This window comes from Convolutriloba macropyga, chromosome 3 (assembly GCF_964194025.1).
Source record: "Convolutriloba macropyga chromosome 3, txConMacr16.3, whole genome shotgun sequence".
Taxonomy (NCBI): domain Eukaryota; kingdom Metazoa; phylum Xenacoelomorpha; order Acoela; family Convolutidae; genus Convolutriloba; species Convolutriloba macropyga.
Window position 1 is genome coordinate 23,145,134 of NC_134470.1, and position 18,955 is coordinate 23,164,088.

Below are 18,955 nucleotides of genomic sequence, written 5' to 3' on the forward strand. Positions count from 1 at the left end.
TTTTATCTTACCATTTGACTTTCCATCCTCAAAATTGGGATAAAAGTGTAACGCCCAAAAGAGGGCATTAAGTTGCTGAGCTTTTCGCCCTACTAATCTCAGTAATCGGTTCACAGAAGCTGTTGCGTAGACATAAATTCATGGTGTGAAATATACTATTCTCTTAATATTTTTGTGCATGATTTGTACATGTTGTGCATGATAAATATACTATTCTCTTAATATTTTTGTGATATTTGTACATGATTGTATTTGTTTGGCTCAAGAAATCTATTCAGGTTTCTGCTAGTTTGCTTTATTTCAAAAAATATAAGTTTGTTGGGTTTTTGCATAAGTTTCGCAATTTTAGCCTGCAACTTTTGGTTTTAATGGCCTGAAAACTATTTTTTTTAAAAATCTGTCTTCTGCTATTTTTGTTTTTGTTTGCCTTTGTTTTGTCTTTATAGAGAAAATATGGTTAATGTAGCTTTGCGATTTACGTGGAAGTTTCTTGTGGATTTTTGTGAGCAAAGTTGAAAACAGCGTTTTTGTTCACATGCTGCTCATCAGCTGCGTGACGGCTAAGTTGCGTTATTAGATCTAATATAACCCTAAATTACCTTTTCTAAATGACTTTTTAGGTCACTTCATTTTATTCTAAACCCTTGCAGGGCCGATAAAAGACAAATGCTGAATGAAGACCTGTAAAAAATGCTTCGGGTGTAAACTGATAGAAAAAAAAGATTTTTTACTGTTAATTTTCAAAAAGCCGCCGTAAGCATCTCAACGGCTTTTATTTAGACGCCCTTTCTTACAATTCGAAGAAGTGTATTTTTAAAGATATGTTTACACATTCTGATGATTATTGAAGTCAAATCGAGGTGATGATTTTGGTCACGCCGAAACAAGAAGTGGAGGGGAAAAGCAAGTCTTGCGGAATTAAATTTTTCAATCCACTTTTAAAATAGTGCGAAAACCGTATTCGAACAAAAATTCGCTTTCTTGTGGGTTTTGTTCATATGCAGCAGTTTGACCTTGAATGTTACTGTTTTTTTCCGATGTTCTATCTTTTTTTCTTTAATAGCCGCCAGAGCTTCTCATCTGGCTATTATAGCGCTCCTTTTTTACTTCGTCGAATAACAATTTTCGCTTTACCTTCACAGCTTGTTCAATATTTTGTGTAATATTTTTGACATCTCTAGGCTAGTTTCATTCTTCTCTCATTCTGCTAAAAGTGTGTTTAGACAGCAGTTGCTCAGCCAAGCAATTCAAAATAAACATAGTCAGTATTAAAAAACGAAATCAGAACTAGAAACGGGATAAACCCATAAAGTCCAATTTTTGATGCCTGTTACTCAAACTTTGTTCTTAGTTACCATCTCAATGTTTATTGGTATTGATTCTAGCGTCTGTGTCGTCTCACTATGAAACAGGAGTTTGTTCGGCTCCAAAATGACATCAAAATAGTTCGCACTTAAAGTTGTTTGTTTACAAAATTCATTTTTTTTCATTGGTTTTTATCTCTTCTTTCAATCCCAATCTTGGTTTTGGGAATCAACGGCGGTTTTTTTCCGGCAATCTGCCGAGTGTGTTTCTAAATTGTTTTCCGCGCCCGTTACTAGTAATTTTTAAGTCTAGTTTTTTGTTGTCAATGAAAATTCTTTGAATTGTACGTCAGTACATTCGCTTTGCCTTTCGTTCACGTTTTGGTTTTACGTATGTAACGACTTTCTCTTGACAACTGCGTACTTGGCTCACTGTTTCCACTGATTGAATTTAAATTTTTTCACTCTTTGACAGGCGCAATGTAGTGAATACGGTCAAGGTCAAAAGAACAAAATCAGAAGAAACGGTATAAACCGATAAAGCCCGGTCATTAAGTCATAGTGCATTAGGTTATCAAATTTCATTGGAGCGATTGCTAGCTGGCAGTTCTATTAAGCCGTCAGTTTAGAAGTTGAATTCATTAGAATTTTGGAATCTAACTGAAACTGCACATCAATTTACAACACTTTGAAACAAATTCTATCAATTTCTCTATTTGTTTCAATTCGATGTGCGTCAACGGCGGCTATTTGCCGGCTACGTTTGAAATTTTAAATTTGACTGTTTTGCAGGCAGATTTCCAAAATAGCTGGAAAAGGAGACTTAAATGTAAAATTTAGAGCAACTGATTGGATTCTCGTTGCAATCAATATGGTATTAAATTAAATGCTTTTTAATTGCATATACGGATTGCATCAAGAACTCATCTATTCCTTAAATACCTGTTGCTATATAGACTACGATGTTTAGTTTATTTTTCAGCTATTTAGGCATTCTGGCTGATTGCAATACAGTTTCATGTGTTGAAATACATTTTCATCATGTTTTGAAATACATTTTCATCTTTTTTTTTCAAAAAACTGCCGTCACCTTGTTATTGGGATACCGCTTTCAATAACAATTGTGGCCATGAGAATCCATCGCGGCTACTTTTCGTTTATTGGCTGGATGAGATTCAATATAGTGATATTATAAGCAATATTAACTTTGTAATAAATGAATTTTGTGGACTTAGGGAAGAGATGTTAAATCGCCCATCATATTACTACCACCGCCAAAGGGAGGAGTCCCGTCAAAGGTTTGATTAGATAACATCTTAATCGAGAACTAACCGAAAGATCTTAACGAAGTTCAGACAGCTTCATTGTTTTCATGGAAGTGGTTTTCAACATATTTCAATTGCATAGCATTGTCATCATGCCCATACTTAACAGTGAACATAAATTGTGTCAAACTGCATATATTTGTGGGCCTCTTGCTTGCACATCATATATTTTCTTTTTTAGCTATCTGTGCTTGGATCTCAAATAAACTGAAAGTTGATTATACAATTAGACAGATGATTACATTAGAGATCCAAGGAAGTTAGTTGTACAACTAACTGTTTCTGCTGGTGGATTGCTGAAAGTAACTCCCTCATCTGCTTTTAAAAGGCTAATTTTAGCATTAAATGTTCCTCTATGATAAAATAATGTACTTTTTCTAATGCAGTTTGTCCCTAATCTGTTAGTCGCCAGCAATAAGTGGGAGTATGTCAAAAAGTATGTACTTTCTATAAGGTAGAATTTTTCGTTCATCGACGGCATTAAAAATTTCAAAACTTCAGTACTTGTCTACAAGAGAAAATCGGAATGGAATCTATTATACGCTCATTACCAGCAAACTGCTATCCTATTATTTCATACCCGAAGCTCGCTTGAAAGATTTTTTGCGCCTTTTGAGTGATAATCGTATCAATAACGAGGTATTTTTGGCGACATGCAGATTTAACTACCTCGCATTTTTCGAATCCTAGCTGTGGTTAAAATTCTACTTTTGAGTTACTAATTAGCAATAAGTGTACAGATTTCACTGTTGTATTGGTTAAACCTATTTTTAATTGCTCTCAAGCGTTCAGGTGTACTAGTCGCAAAGTATGCGATTCACCGAAACTGTTGATGAGATAAAGTGAAGGGCGATTCTTACAGTTTTACCCCCCCCCCCCCATGCTCCATCCCATCCCTTCATTAAAACTAAAGCTAGCCTCCCTAAGCCGCTAACAACTACTGACGAAGCCAACCGCTCGCCAGTCGTTTGAGAGCAATTTGTCCGCCGTTAGTCGGTTAGGTTTCGTGTTTAATAGCCGCCGTCAGCCGCTCAAACGGCTATTATTTAGGCGCTCTCCTTTTTTTAATCCGCTTTACCTTTTGATCACGTTTTTTGTTTTACATAAGTCTTGATTTTCACGCTAGACTTCTGACTTACTTCACTCACTGTTTCAACTGAATGGATTTTAAATTCCTTCATGCTTTGAATTACGCAATGTGGAGAATGCTGTCAAAGTCAACAGATCAAAATCAAAAGATACTGGATAAGCATATAAACCGATCATTTAGTCATAGTGCATTAGGTTATCAGCGTTTATGTTCTGGCTGCTTGGCTTTGCTTGTATCATTTTCATTGCATTTTTAGCCGTCAAAATTTTGAACTTGCGTATAAGTTTCTTTTCAAACAACTTATTACAATGATATTTCAAGTGAATGATATGTTTTCAACTAGGCTAGTACCAATTGAACCAATTAGTTCATGAGTTCGTTTATTAGGCTCGGTGATTTAATTGTTTTATTATTTTGCCTGATAATTTTTTAGAGGTATACTTGCTCAAGTTTAACTATAAAAAAATTTAATCATTTTCTCGTTAAATTCATGTGTTAAACTTTCATGAAAAGTATTTAAAAAACAATAGAACCAAAGCAAAGTAGCCACAAAGATGAACTTAAAATATCTGATTTTCCAAAACAGAACGATAAACTCTTCGTACTGCTATTAGAATTCTATTTAGCTACTTAATGTAAAGTAAGTTTGTCGTGAACGTTTTTTTTTCTGAATCGTTATCAGTTTGCCTTAAGGACTTTAAATTTTAGTTTTAACCAAAAATGCACTCTGCATAAAAACTGCTTTTAAAAATTATTTCATATAAGACAGTCTTGGAAGGGTTTTAATTGTAAATGTGAACGTCAAGTCATTCTAAAATTTGAGAGGCTGCTCATTTTTGATCATTTTGGTATTTTCCACGCTCTCTTATGCTGGCTTCTTCGCCTGTCGGTTTGTTTATTATTGAAATGATGGAAATGAACTTGTACCTGTGTTCTGTATTTCAACTGGTTGCCTCAAATGAACCATGCTGATAACTCATGTACCCTGAATTTAATTCATACTTGGGACTGCTACATGACGGGCCCAACACCATATTTATTCGTGTACTTATGTATCATATTCAATTTCTAAACTGATGTTGACTGTAACTTGGTATTGAATGTTCCTTATTACTAATTACATGTTATAGGGATGGACGAGGAGACATGTATGCTGATTCAAGAGCTTAATTTAGAAGTTAGTGGAGGTAGAGTAACGGTACTGTTGGCTTCAATTGTTCATGTCTTCGTCTGCTCCGGCCACGTTTCCTGTGATTTCAAACTGGTCCACAAATTATTTTAAGAATTCCCTGCCTGCTTCCCTCTCCCTCGTTGCACAATAATGAGTAAATGTCGACTGCTGCGGTCCATCCTGATGTCGGCTCCTTTTGTCTTCTACTTGGCAAGCTTTGTGTGACATGTGAACATGAGACGAGGAGCTTCGACGTCACTGATGTAATCGTGGCAGATGCATTAAGAAAAAGACATTGGCTGCTGTTATCCTTTCCCTTAATCATAATTAGTTCCATAAATTGGTATCTCTGGTGAATATAAAGCATGAATCCTTTGTACACATATTGAAGGTATTGGTTTTGTTGATGATTTTCTACCAACTCAATCAACTGGTCTGTGATCACTACAGTTTGATGGAACTAAAAACTTAGTAGACCGAGGGACGTGGTCGTCTGAATCTAAGGGAGCTTACTCCCGAGGGAAGCATTTTACCATTTGTTAGGTTCAGAGAATCAAAGTTTTAAAAAATAATCAGTTTTTATAGTAACAGGGTTTAAATAATGCTTTCAGTAGTATTCTTCTGTTATCTCTGTTGAGTTACATTTATATACACCGGTTTTTTTTCGACGTTCGGTTCTCTGATGCCGATTGAAAAAAAAATTTATTGGCTCCTAACTCAGTAATTGAATTTATGCACACAAAAGTTGATGAATAGCTTTGTCTAAATAAATGTTAATTTCAATTTTTACTGCCTTTGTAAATGGTTACAAGTTGCTCCAAAACGAGATTATCTTAAATAATTAGGGATACCTAAATGCCTTGGAAATTTAACTAGCGTATGGTTTATTTATAAATCGGTCCTCGTAAGAGGAGCAATTTGGCACTGACAATAATTGGGTTGGAGGAGGCGCGTTTTAGTTAGTAATCATATGATCTCAGAGACGCCGGAAGAAGGTGATGCGAAAAGTTATCGAGGAAAGGAAGAACTTTTAAATCTCCATTTTATGCCTCCTCTTAAACTTGTTTGGTGCAGCTGATTGACAATACATTTGGTATTTTTCTGTTTTTGAGCTTCGGTATTATGAGCTTATATCTTAGGCACCTCTATTTTGGTCATATATTTCGGGGCTTTATCAGAAAAGATCCGAAGTCAAGTACTATAATCAGCTATAAAAAAAACTATCAAAAAGCAGTTAATTCGCTCCTCTACTTTGATCTACGTTAGTTGTTAATTCAGTGAATAGCAGCAGTTAATTAATTAATTAATTAATTGATACCAAAATGCAACCATCTGTGCTGTGCAGTGGACATATTCAGGATGGCGCTGACCGTATTATTTTTATACTAGTGAAAACTTTGTTTCTGCTTTTGCTAATCGCTTGTTTTCCTTTTTCTTAGTCAAACGTGATCACCCTCACGCACTGCAATGCAATCGCGCATAATTATTCGAACATTTTAAAAATCTAATTCATCACAAGTCACTTCTCTCCAGCCGCTGCCACTGTAAATTGTTCATATGAGCAAATGCATGTTGAGTTCGATGCAAGGCTTTGCAAGATATTAAGGTTTATTAAAATATGTAGCGGCTTTTGATAGACCGCATGCAATGTGCCCGTAAGGTGCACGTAGATTGAAGTATTTTTTGGTGGGTGAGAGGGGAGGGGATAGGTGACGTCACGGTCGTTGGGGAGATAAATTTTAGTCACGTATAAGATGGAAACATTTTTCAAACGTACAAAACACTATACAACAATTTTTGGCGGATACTCAGAACTTAAACTGTTTGCATATAGAGTCTGACTTGAGTGCATGTGAATAGAGGCAGGTGTGGGAGCTGTGAGTAAATGCAACATGAACTCTTTCTACCCCCTCAGAGACTTTATTTTTGTTAGCCATGATATGGCTTGGTTGACACCAGTTGAAAATATTTATGATAAATACTATTAGTTTATTTTCTATGTTTCAACGCAATGAATGGATTAGTACAATTGATGGAGTAAAATGTTTTAATTAGTGTTACTGTAATTGATTATAAAACCAATTTCAATCAAAACATGTTTCATGTATGCATGATTTCGATAATATGATCATTGATTGATGGATGAAAAATACATTTAGAAAATTAATTTTTACAAAGGTAATTTTTCTGTCATAATTTATTACAACCAGGATTTACTAAGGTTGCAACTTCCGACTTTACCGGATTTCACTTTTAGCGCTCAAAGTGTGCATCGGCCTGGAAAACGCAGTTTGGATTTCTTATGCGGGCCATGTGTTGATTGTTATCTTAGAAGAGGGGTAAAAATACGTGGTTTCAAACCCCGATAGCTCCCGACTTTGCTGAAGTTCGGTGTTTAAAGTTAATAAAGGTTAACAGCCTACTAGTGATTTTGTAGATTCGAAGTGCTATTTCATTGTTAGTAGGACTAAAATGGTTCTGTTTTTCCTAAAGAATGGTGGACCGATGATCTCAACTGCGCATTGACTGCGTGAAATGTTTTGAGGTGTGTAGAGTTTCGTTTTGTGATTGCGCGCGAATGAAGATTGAAGCAATTATCGAGTCGCGTCTTTTGTATAAAGCAATTTTGACCCATGTATGAATTGACTCACCTGTTCAATCAACCTGTCATAATTTGAAGTAGTTTAACTCAATTGACAGTTGCTCTACCAAAATTCAAAGAGAGGTGCACCACAACTATTTTCTTTTGCTAACCTAAATCGTAATAGTTGCCTGTAATAGCTTCGAATCTAGCCCACGGAGTTGTGCAGTATCAATTGGTCTGACGTTATAGGTTACGACCCGAAAATATGACGTCATCATCACTTTCGTGCGTGGCGCCATTTTCTCGTCATTTTTTGTGATAATGAATTGTTTAACTGGGTTTAGCCGTAGGTTTTTTTAATTAATAAGTGAAATCAATTAAGGATTTGATAGCACATATTTTCTATAATTAATTTAACCGATTCCGACGTTTTTTGTAGTTTTTCTTCTTACGCGTGTTTTCCCTTGTATTTGGGTGTCGTTATAGTGCTTAATGAATAAACGCTACTATTTTTAGTGTATTTAGTGCAGTTATTGAGACTTCGCCGTTTTCGGAGAATTTTTATTAGATAATTTAAGATTTTTTAGATTAATATATTAAAAACAATGCATGTGGAGTTGCAACTTAAGAAGTTTTTAAGCAAAAAAAATTCATAACTTGCTTTTCCCTGATTTGTTTTCTGTTAGTTGTTAATAGCCGCCGTCAGCCTCTCAAACGGCTATTATTCTCTTTTTTACAATTCAAAGAATTATACAATTTGAATTGTATTGTGGCACTGTCTCTTTTTTTTAAGATCTGTTCGCACATTTTCATGATTTTTGAAGTCAAATTGGAGTAGTGATTTTGGTCACACCGAAACAGGAAGTTGAGCGAAAAAGGGAGTGGTTTTGCGGCGTGAAATTTCTCTAATTTTAAAGTAGAGTGAGAAAACTTGTGTTTGAACCAAAATTCGCTCTCTCGCTAGTGGTTTTTTTGTTCACATGCGGCAATTCACTTTGATTTTTACTGTTTTTTGATTTTTTGGATCGGATTTTAAATTGTTTTCCCAATCCATTCATAGTTTATTCTATTTCATTCTAGGCCATTTTGACATTGACTTTGTTTTTTATTTCTTTGATCTGAATTTTTAGAAATGGTTTTTCCAATTCAGTCATAGTCCGTTCTAGGTGTATTTGTTTGTTTAGTCAATGAAAACTCTTTGAACTGTACGTCATGACTTGTCCTGCTATGTGTTTCTAATTCGCTTTACCTTTTGATCACGTTTTTCTTTTTACCTAAGTCACGATTTTCACTTTTGACTTCTGACTTACCTCACTCACTGTTTCAGCTGAATAGATTCTAAATTCTTTTAGCATTGAATTACGCAATGTAGTGAATGCGGCAAACGTCAAAAGAACAAAATCAAAAGAAACGGGATAAACCGAAAAAGCCAGGTCATTAAGTCACAGTGCATTAGGTTATCAAAATTCATTAGAGCAATTGCTAGCTGATATTAGTTTTAGGTTTATTACCCTTCAGTATAGAAGGTGAAGTAAGTATAGGTTTAGAATTTAACTGAAACTGCACACTGAATTAGAACAATTTTTGTAACTTCGGAAATTTTTCTTGTCAATTTCAATCTTTGTTTTTTCTTCTTGCGTCTAGTGCGTAAACGGAGGCTATTTTCCGGCAATCTACCGGCTATGTTTTTTCATCGGACAGGAAAATGAATTTAATAAATTTATCAGTTTGTGTTTTGCTAGAGTCGAGGATATATTTATTTTACTTCGATTCGTTCCCGGAGTCTTCGGGCTATGTTTATTTAAAGATATTCTTTTATGTTCATAGTTTTCGAAATCAAGTTGGAGTAGTGATTTTGGTCACGCCGAATTTGGAAGTGGAGCGAAAAAGAGTGGTTTTGCGGCGTGAAATGTGTTAACTCGAGTTTTAAAATAGAGTGAAAAAATGGCGTTCGAACAAAAATTAGCTTTCTATCGAGTGTTTTTTTGTTCGCATGCGACATTTTGACATTTTTCCTACCGGTTTTTTCGATTTTTCCATCTGATTTCTTTTTAAATGGTTTTCCCAATGCACCCATAGTCCATTTTATGTCTTGTTATTTGTTCAGTCAATCAAAATTTTTTGAATTGTAGGTCAGGATTTGTTCTGTTATGCTTTTTTTATTTCATCAAGATTTTTGTTACGACCAAACATCACTTCTAATCTGCTTTTGCTCATTCCCTCATGCAATTTTAATTGAATTGCAGGCGTGACGTTATTTTTATATCGTATTGGAGCTTATTTTTTCGTTCGCGTGATTGTTTTTGGGCACACGTGATTTACCTCACTCTCAAAATAACCTCCTACGTCCGTGAAATGGCCTTTTTTTAAAATTTAAATCAAATTGAGTTTGAACATGTCACTCTAATTGAAAGTTATATGAGAGCAGTTAATAGAAGCAGCCAAATCTTTAACAGATTCTGAATCAAATTATAACATCTCAGCATTTAAAATAAATTTCTTTTTGGTCTGTTTCTTTTACGATCTTTTTGAGACTGCAGATCTACGAAGCTATTGGGGCTATTTTTTGCAAACTGCAAGGTATGTTTAATTTGCATACAAAAAATGATTGCTGAAATTATGCCAAAATTGATCAATTTCTAGTTGATTGAAAATACAAAATTGAAGACGGATGCACGATTTGCGGGAAATATGGGTATTGACCAGACCGAATGTTTGGCATTGACCAGACCTAACAGACCGAAACCTGGGTGTTGGCCAGACCGAATTGATCAAAATATGGATATTGGCCAGAACAAAATGTGGGTATTGGCCAGAACGAACAGACTGAAATAAGAGTATCGGCCCGGTCGAACAGACCGAATTGTGGGTATTGTCCCGACCGAACAGACCAAAAATGAGTATTGGCCAGACCGAACAGACTGCAGTAAGGGTGCTGGCCAGAGAGAACATACAGAAATTGCTATTGGCCAGATGGAAGGCGCGACCGAATTTTTTTTCCAGGCCTTTGACTTGTTGCACCGCACCACCTGTCCGCGACTCAAGTCGGTCTGACCAATAGCTGCCTTGGATCGAGAACTTCATCCTGGGAAACTATGAAAATCGACCTCACTTCAGAGACTTCAATGTTTCCAACAAATCTATTGTCGCTGCACAGGTTTGAGCTTTAATAAGTGATTAAAATTTGAAGTATAAATAAATCAGTAACTATTCAGTAAATACTGTAGTATGATACAAATCAATCATGCAAAGATTCTATAAGGGAAAGAGAACAGTTGCGTCGAGCTATTGTGGATGGAAACACTTCTGATGAGACTTTGAAAATGTTTCCTCACCCACGCCCGCCTACAAGCCATTAATTTTTGTACACCTTTACAACGATACATATGAATTGTAACGGGCAGTTCTAACTCTTTTTTGGTATGAAATATCAATGTAGGGGAAAGCATTTGTTTGCTTGAACAAGATAATGAAAACAAAATTTTTTTCACGGGGAAAGGAAACTGTTCTGGCTATTCTGTCATTGCGAGGTAATGAACGCATTGGTTCACACTGCATTATTCTCTTCGTAATCTTCACTGCTGACGTCATCTTCCTCTGACTCATCTGAAGACAACATAAACTAAATTTTGCAATTTACAACTGTGTAGCAGTAAACCAGTTACTCAAGTAGTTTAACCTTGTGCCAAGTTAGAGCTTATATTACATGAAAAAGATGTATACTTAAGTTTCATGAATTGGAGAAGTTAATTAAGCACTTTTTTGCCGATGTAATTGAGTTCAAGCTCACATTGAACTGAAATTTTATTTTATTTCCGCAGCAAATCGGAACGTACTTAGAAAAAAGATGTTTTTTCGTTTTTCTATGACGAAGCTCGGTTTGTTCAATTAATACAATGTTTAGCCAAGTAACTCTTTCTTAATTAAATGTTAATTGTCGCAGGTACTCGCCATGGTACTGAGAGAAAAATGCAGAAACCGTTTTCTCCATTTTTTGAAAGTTCTTCCATGTGGAGAATTTTTGAAGTGCTATTTGGGTTTTATTGGTTTATGATTTTATTCGAGTTTCCATATTCAATTGAAGTTGATTTCCCGCCAGATTTACTTGGGTGGAGGGCAAAAAAACTGCAATTCTTTCTATTCATACGTCAATTTCGCCAAGCGAAAAAAATTCGGTAATAAGATTTATTAAACAAAAAGAGCTCATGTTCCACTGAAGAAAAGCTATCCCGCGGTTGCAACTGCCCCAGACTAAATATACGAGCGAAATAAAATTTCGCGACGACTTCTAAGAAATGAATTAATATTGAATTGTTGAGGTAAAACTTTTTTAAACATTGTTACAAATTATTGTGATCTCAAAAAGTTTCAGTGCTCTTGTTCCGAACTTGTATTTGTTTTTATTAATTCGAACTCTCTATGACTATCAATCCAGCTAAATCACGGTACCTGTTGTTTTCCAACCACAAAACTTCTATTTTTTAAAAGACTTTGAAGAGTGATGTTCCAATCCAACGTTCTGTTCATTTTCAACAGAATAACTTGGAATGCGTTTTGCTTTTACAAGAAATATTTTCCAGTTCATTCTTTTGATAAAATGGCAGTATGTTCTCTTTTCTTTTCAAAATATCTCGCAGAAATAAGATCTCGCAAATTAGTATCTCTCAAATTTCAATAAACAATTTGTGGCGTGATAGCCTAGAGTGGCGTGATAGCCGAGGTAAGGTGTGTGATTGACGCGTCAATGATCGATAGTTCAATGCCCTGCATATGTGAAGCTGTCTGAGGATGAGCTCTTAGTTAAACATAGCTTCAGGTTGACCAAAGCCTGAGCAATGCTAGATGCAATGATGGTAGCACGTGAAAGTTTCAGACGCAAAAAAGTGGTCATAGTCACCAAAAAGAGCATTCATGCTCACAAAAACGAACAGTCTGAGATGTGGAGAATAATAGGAAAAGGGCAGCTGAGAACAAGCTACTGTTAATGCAGACTGAAATTCTAATCTTGCTCCACTGCGATTATGCAGTACAACAAATTGTTTTTGTATTATTATTATTAAATTAGTGGGATAAATTGGGCTATAAGCTCTAGAGTGGACAGTTTTCAATGTGTGTTGAAGCTATAGAACTGAAATTTGTTCAGTTCCTACCTTCAGGTACCTAAATATTATTTCATATCCTAATTAGTAATTTTTATGAAAATTATCGCTTTCACTTATTGAAAATTACCAAAAAGTATTTCAATTGTTAATTCGAAAGCGGCTTTGCTTATTTTAACAAACCGCGACATGGCAGCTTCTATTTCTTTTTGTTAAGACCTTCAGTTACAATAAAAATAGTGAATTTTTCCAAATAAATATCAAGTAATTCACTTAATGATTACACAGTGATTTTACAATCAAGAATTTATATGTATTTGGAGAGAATGTCAAATAGTTCAAGGGACCTGTCAGATTGATGTCTCCTCAGGACAAACTTGAGCTTAATCAGTTTTTGTTCTATCATCGACAACCTCACTATAAAAATGGCTTTTTCCCAAGAACATCAAGTTCGCCAGTGTTTATAATAAAGAAAAGTATATTAAAAAAAAGCCCATGAGAAAACCATATACTACCAAAAAACATTTACCAACTCGCTGCCACCTTTAGAATATAGTTTTTCTTAAATTCAAGAACTAGCTTTTCTATCTGATTGTTTTCAACAGACATTGTTGATTTGATTAGATTTTCATCCATTTGAAGAATTATGTTATATAATTTTCTCACCCTTGTTAATATTAACTTATTATTCTCTATAGTACCTCTTTCTCTTGTTTTCAAAGGTTTTTTGTCCGTGAACACCGATACATTTGACAATTTCATTTTGGGTTATCATATTTTTGAAAACTTCGTTAATGTGATCCCGTCGAACACACCTTGTCAAAATTTTGAAAAACTCATAAATATGTATTTCTAAAATCGAGTAAATTTTTCCACTATTTTTTAAATCTCAAAAAGATTTCAGATTTTTTAAGAGAAAATAATTCTCACGATTTTGTTTTATGGCCACTCTAGGTCATTAAGATCTATTTTATTTGCGCACCCATAAATAACAGCCCCTTAATTAATTACGGGCTGAACATAAGCTTTGTAAATTTTTACCATAGTTCTCTGCCTGAAAAAACTTTTCAATTGAAATAATCTTGATGTAACTTGTTGAAGATTTGTATAACCCTTGTAATATGTTTCCTGAAAGTAAGTTCTTTGTCATTGTGTGTTCTTAAATATTTAGCTGTGTCTTTGCTCTCAATCGTTTTTACACCAATAGTTAACTTGTTTGCGTTGTTATTTTTATTGGTAACCGAGCTTTTTTTATAACCACTTCTAGTGAAAATAGTCGTTTCGGGTATATATTCTAAAGCTTTGATGAAGCTTTTTATTTTTCTGAAACTTTTCGTAGAGCCAAAAATTAATATCAAGGCTTAAGTTCTCATCTGTAAGCTTATGTAGTTGTTTGAGCAACTTTGGACAGGGGAAACAATATTGGGCAACTTTGGACAGGGGAAATAATGATCTGAAATTTTTCTTTTGTCTACATAGAACTTGAAATTCTGATTAGCAAAAAAGTCAATTGCACTTTGGCTATTTACAGTTTCTCGTGTACGATCGTAGCTGTTTTTCAAATCATAATCAAATAACCTGAGAAATTTTATTAGTTTTGTGCTATTTTTATTCAATTTTTTGATATCTATGTTGAAATCACAGCACAGAATACGTGTATTGCAATCTCTTTATGTTTTCTCGAAGTGTTCAATCAGATAATCTGTAAAATTATCGATTGAGTAATTTGGCGCTTTGTATAAAACAGACACTAAACACTTGCTTTCGCCGGTTTCTATTTCTACAGTGAGGATTTTGGTGCTTTATTCTTGTCTTTTGTATTATTTCTACCGAGTGTTCATCACTGAAAAAATTCCACACCACCACCTCTACTCTCTCTATCACAAGTAATCCACTAATGGTAACTTTTCAGCTGAAATGATCCTTTTAATGTTTTTTTCGGATGTTCAGGTTTCAGTCAGAGCCATAATGTGAGGCTTTGTATCAAGATGATGTAAAACAGCTTCAAGCTCATCGAAGTTTTTTTTAATTGAACGAATGTTTTGCAGCAAAACCTTAAATCCCATATGTTATTCAAACTTAATGTTATGCGTTCCTATAATTTCTTTAAGAAACAAACACTTTTATAAATAAATTATCAATTCAAGACATTGCTCAGTAATTGATTTATAACAAAAAACCTTTATTTAGCACTCGTATTTCGCGGAAGTCGCAAGTTAAGAGTAGTCAACATATAATTTGTACCGAATAAAAATTCAATTGGTACCAGGAATTGCGGAAGTCGCAATCCTGATTGATTATGAAAATCTTAAGAGTTTGAGAATCGCTGAAGTCACAATTCTATTTCGTTGAACCTTGAGTCAGATTAGCAAGAAAGAGAACGTCTAGTATCCATAATCAGAAACACCACAATCAAATCACGGAAGTCGCAGTTTGACAGGTGTTTGTTATATGTTTTTGTAAGTAATTGTCTAAATGAGATCAAAAGTTGGATCTTGTTGGAACAAAAACCCTTAGCCGAAAAAAGTTAACAAAAAACTCAAAGGTCTTAATTTGAAAGTTGAAATGTGAATGAAAACGGGCTAAAGCCCAAAAATGATTCGTTAGGCTCTGATAACTGAAAGTTTATCATTCCATCGAATTGAAAGCACTGTGTTTTAAACAAAAGAATGATCATTGCGTCTCACAATGATTCAGTTTTTCTCCCATGAGCCGTTTTTGATCTGGCGACATTGAGGCAAGCAATCTCATAGCTTTGTCATCGTCAGTCACCATCGAAACACGAGGCCGTTTGAAGGGATTTGTCGTGTTATTTTGGGAATGTTTTAAGATTTGCTAACTTTTCTTACTACCGGATTTCTCAAGATATCCACATCAGAGGCATTGTCTACTTTGACGTACACATTGTTAACGCTATTGTTTTTGCACATTACCGAGACTACGCAGTTTTTGCTAACTGCTATGAGGTTTTTATTTTCAGCAAGCTTTTTGACAAACGCATCTAGTGGAGGGAGTCTTTCTTTCATCCAAATATTTTTGATGTTGATTTTGTTTTTCATCGATTTAAGCATCTTACGATTTTTGTATATCTGTTTTATCGTTGAAGTGAACAAATTTGACAATGATTGAGAGCATTATGTTATCTTGCAGGGGTACAGGTCCAGGAAGTATATGGCATGCTTTTAATCTCGATTCCGAAGTCCTAATATCAGTTTTCTTGTACATTTTATCGAGAATAACAAGCTGAGGAAGAAAAGTCTCTTCATGTCGAGCATCACACGATGGGTTATCGATAATTATAGATTTTGTTTTACTGATGTGCCTTTCTGCGCCCTTAATCTGTTGTCAAGACTTGATACAAAGTCCCATAATTCAGCAAAACTCTGAGTACATTGGTATTGATGCTCCTTTAATTGTTGTACAACATCCAGGACAGCTGCTTTTGTAGCCTCATCAGTGATTCCAGCAATAAGAGCATCAATAAAATCCATGGGTAAATAAGAAATTGCAAAGAAACTGAATTTAAATGAGCAAATATGTCTATAAATTGAACAATCAAAAGCGTTTTGAATTTCAGCACTTGACGTTTTTGAACGCAATCGGTCACTTAAAAGTTAAGCTAGAGCGCAGCCGACCTCTAAAAGCACATTCGTATTCCTCTGACTATGGCTCTGACTGTGACTATGAGTTTGCTGACTCTGACTCTTCCTCTGATTTGACTCTGACTATGAGCATGTGATCGTCCTTATATAATTTACTGTACAACTTATATTACATTGTAAAATCAGAACTCAAAATTGGTTTCAGAGCTATGCTGTAAAGTTAACAATTAAGGATCTGCTCGGAAACATTTACTTGGTAAAAATTTAGGTTGTTTCATTCCTTTATACTGTTTGCACTGATTTTTAAGTTTTCATTTGAATTGATCGCAACCAATTTCTTTCCTCCTTTGTTCACGAAACTTACACAAAATTTTAAAAGTGCAAAGAAGTCTAAAGTGCATTTTTTAAAAAATTAATTTTTTTTACGAAAACGATGCTTAATTTTGGACAGAAAATATCTAATTCCGTTTTTATATTGACACGATCTGGATGATCAAATTCGAAGGAACCAAACAAAAGAGTTTAAAAAATAATAGACAAAAACTGAATGGAAAATGAACATAACCAACTAGCTTCGGGCAAATTGCTTTCTAACGACTGGTGAGCAGTAGCTAGCTGCGGCTTAGGCACGCTAGTTTTAGCTTAATCGGGGGGGTGGGTGGAAGTGAGCGCCAGTGTGTGGGAACTTTAGTGGAATTAGGTGGAGTGGGGTGGACGGGGGGGGGGGGGGGGGGGGTGGAGTGGAAGGGAAGTGCAAGTGGGTTAAAGGAGAGGAGTCAAACTTAAAGTAGCTCCCTGATGTGCTTAAACTGCTTTGATGCCCTGAATATTTCTCTTGAACTATTTGATGAATCGCAAACTTAGAAAATAGTGAGTTGAACTGCAAAGTTCTATGAAAACTTAAAGACCTCCGAGTTTTACCTGTTTATCTCGTTCTTGAGGACAAAAAGCCAGAGGTCAGAAAAAACAAAGCCCAAGCAAAAAATCGCTTTAATGCCATAGGACTAATATAGTTGCAAAAAATTGTCTGAAAATAAGTAAACAGACAATTTATTAGTTATTGTGTAAAATTTTTGACATCTTATTGCAGCAGAATAATGATTTTGTTTATTTATGTAAACGTTGCTATGTATCTGAGATGATAAAATTAAAATTCTAAATATTTTACACTAAAGTGAAAGTTTTCTATATTCTGGAATTTGATGTGTGGAAACATTGTTGTTTTCTCAGAAGTTAACAACCTGTGATATATTCTGTTGATTTTTCTAAAGTGTTTTGCTTATTTGCGCTAATAATTGATCCTTTTGCCTTGTTTGGTTCAATCGTTTTCGACTATGGTTTCTAAATGGCAAGGGGGTTGTGCGATCACAAAAATTGGCCTGCTATTGCGGTTTATACTTTTGAAATTATTGCACGATTATAACAAAATCTAGGATAGAGCACTGAAATTATGTTTACAGCTTTGTTTCTGAATTTTGATGTAAACAAAAAAGTTAGTTCTTAAATTGCATTAACAATGGAGCTATCTTGGAGCTATTTAGTGAGTTCGGATTTAGTGAAAGCAGAGACGCCTGTTGATTAGTTTGCGTAAAAATTGCAAAAAAAAACATAACCGACTAACGTCGGGCGAATTGCTCTCAAACGACCGGCGGGCGGTTGTCAGCACCTAGCCACTGTTTAGTGAGGTTAGCTTTCGCTGGATTGAAGAGGCGTGAGGCTAGGGTAATAGACGATATTATCACGCCACATAACAGCCGCTGAAGTCAACAAAAGAGTTAAGGAGAGAGAGAGAGAGAGAGAGAGAGAGAGAGTGCGAGGTAAAAACGTGAGCGAGAAAGAGAAGGAAAGAAACGCAAACCAACACACACACAGAGAAAGAGAGAGAGCTAGAAATTTTTTCCATGAGATTCTAGCCTTGTTTGTAACTAAATCATATAAAAAACTGAAAGTGCAAAGTTCAGAAGAAAACTTTCCACATTTCGCAGTGACGAAAATGTTCAAAGAACATTTTTTGCCTCTGGATTTTGGTCATGTAACCCATCTGTAAGACTTAAAAAGCTTCGTTGGCCAGTATTAATCGTTAAACTCAAAAAAGGACTCAAAAACTGCAAATAAAATGACAAAAATTTCAAAAAAAAAAATTGAAAAAATCATAAGTTTTATTAAAAAATCGATAAAATTTGTGATATTAAAAATTCAAAAGTATTCTATCGCAATAAAAAATTGTCCAGTAACCTATTATCAAAGCCTATACGAGGATTCTTGGGGCTGGAAGAACTTAGATAATGACAAATTTTGAAAAATTTGAAAAAAAAATTCAAGTTTTACACAACAATTGCTAAAAATCGTGATGTTCAAATGTTGAAAACATTCTATTACCACTAGAAACTATGCAGCAACGTATTATCAAACCCTTCAGGAGGTTGTCTGAACCCTGAGGCTGAAAAATCTTGAATAATGAAAATATATGTCAAAAAATTTTAAAAATATAGCAATTTTTGTCAAAAAAATGCTAAAATTCGTGATGTTTAAATCTTGAAAATGATTCCATTACTTCTAGAAACCACATAGTAAACTATTATTAAACCTTCGAGGAAGTTCCTTGGCTCTTGAGGCTGTATAAACCTAAAAAACGACAAAAACTTTCAAAAACATTGAAAAAATTTGCAAAATTTATCAAAAAAATGCAAAAAATTCGCAGTGTTGAAATGTTGAAACCATTCTATTACCACTAGAAACTATTCAATAACCTATTATCAAATCCTAGAGTGGATTCATTG

The 18,955-nt window shown here is 34.8% G+C and overlaps 2 protein-coding genes across 3 annotated transcripts in view; one reads left to right on the plus strand and one right to left on the minus strand.

The window, feature by feature from the left end:
* The window catches only part of LOC142336075 (sodium/potassium-transporting ATPase subunit beta-1-interacting protein 1-like), a 193,321-nt gene extending 186,909 nt beyond the window's left edge, over positions 1 to 6,412 (plus strand). The window contains exons 8-9 of one of the 2 annotated variants that reach the window (XM_075384587.1): positions 2,540 to 2,602; positions 4,850 to 6,412. In XM_075384587.1, the coding sequence (XP_075240702.1) occupies positions 2,540 to 2,602; positions 4,850 to 4,889 (103 nt within the window). In that variant the 3' untranslated portion in view covers positions 4,890 to 6,412. The remainder of the gene's footprint in view (positions 1 to 2,539; positions 2,603 to 4,849) is intronic. The other variant, XM_075384588.1, reaches the window with a different exon arrangement.
* Positions 6,413 to 10,632: 4,220 nt separating this feature from the next.
* The window catches only part of LOC142336077 (CBY1-interacting BAR domain-containing protein 1-like), a 23,826-nt gene continuing 15,503 nt past the window's right edge, over positions 10,633 to 18,955 (minus strand). Inside the window, exon 5 of the mRNA XM_075384590.1 lies at positions 10,633 to 11,080. Within this exon, the coding sequence (XP_075240705.1) occupies positions 11,022 to 11,080 (59 nt within the window). The 3' untranslated portion in view covers positions 10,633 to 11,021. The remainder of the gene's footprint in view (positions 11,081 to 18,955) is intronic.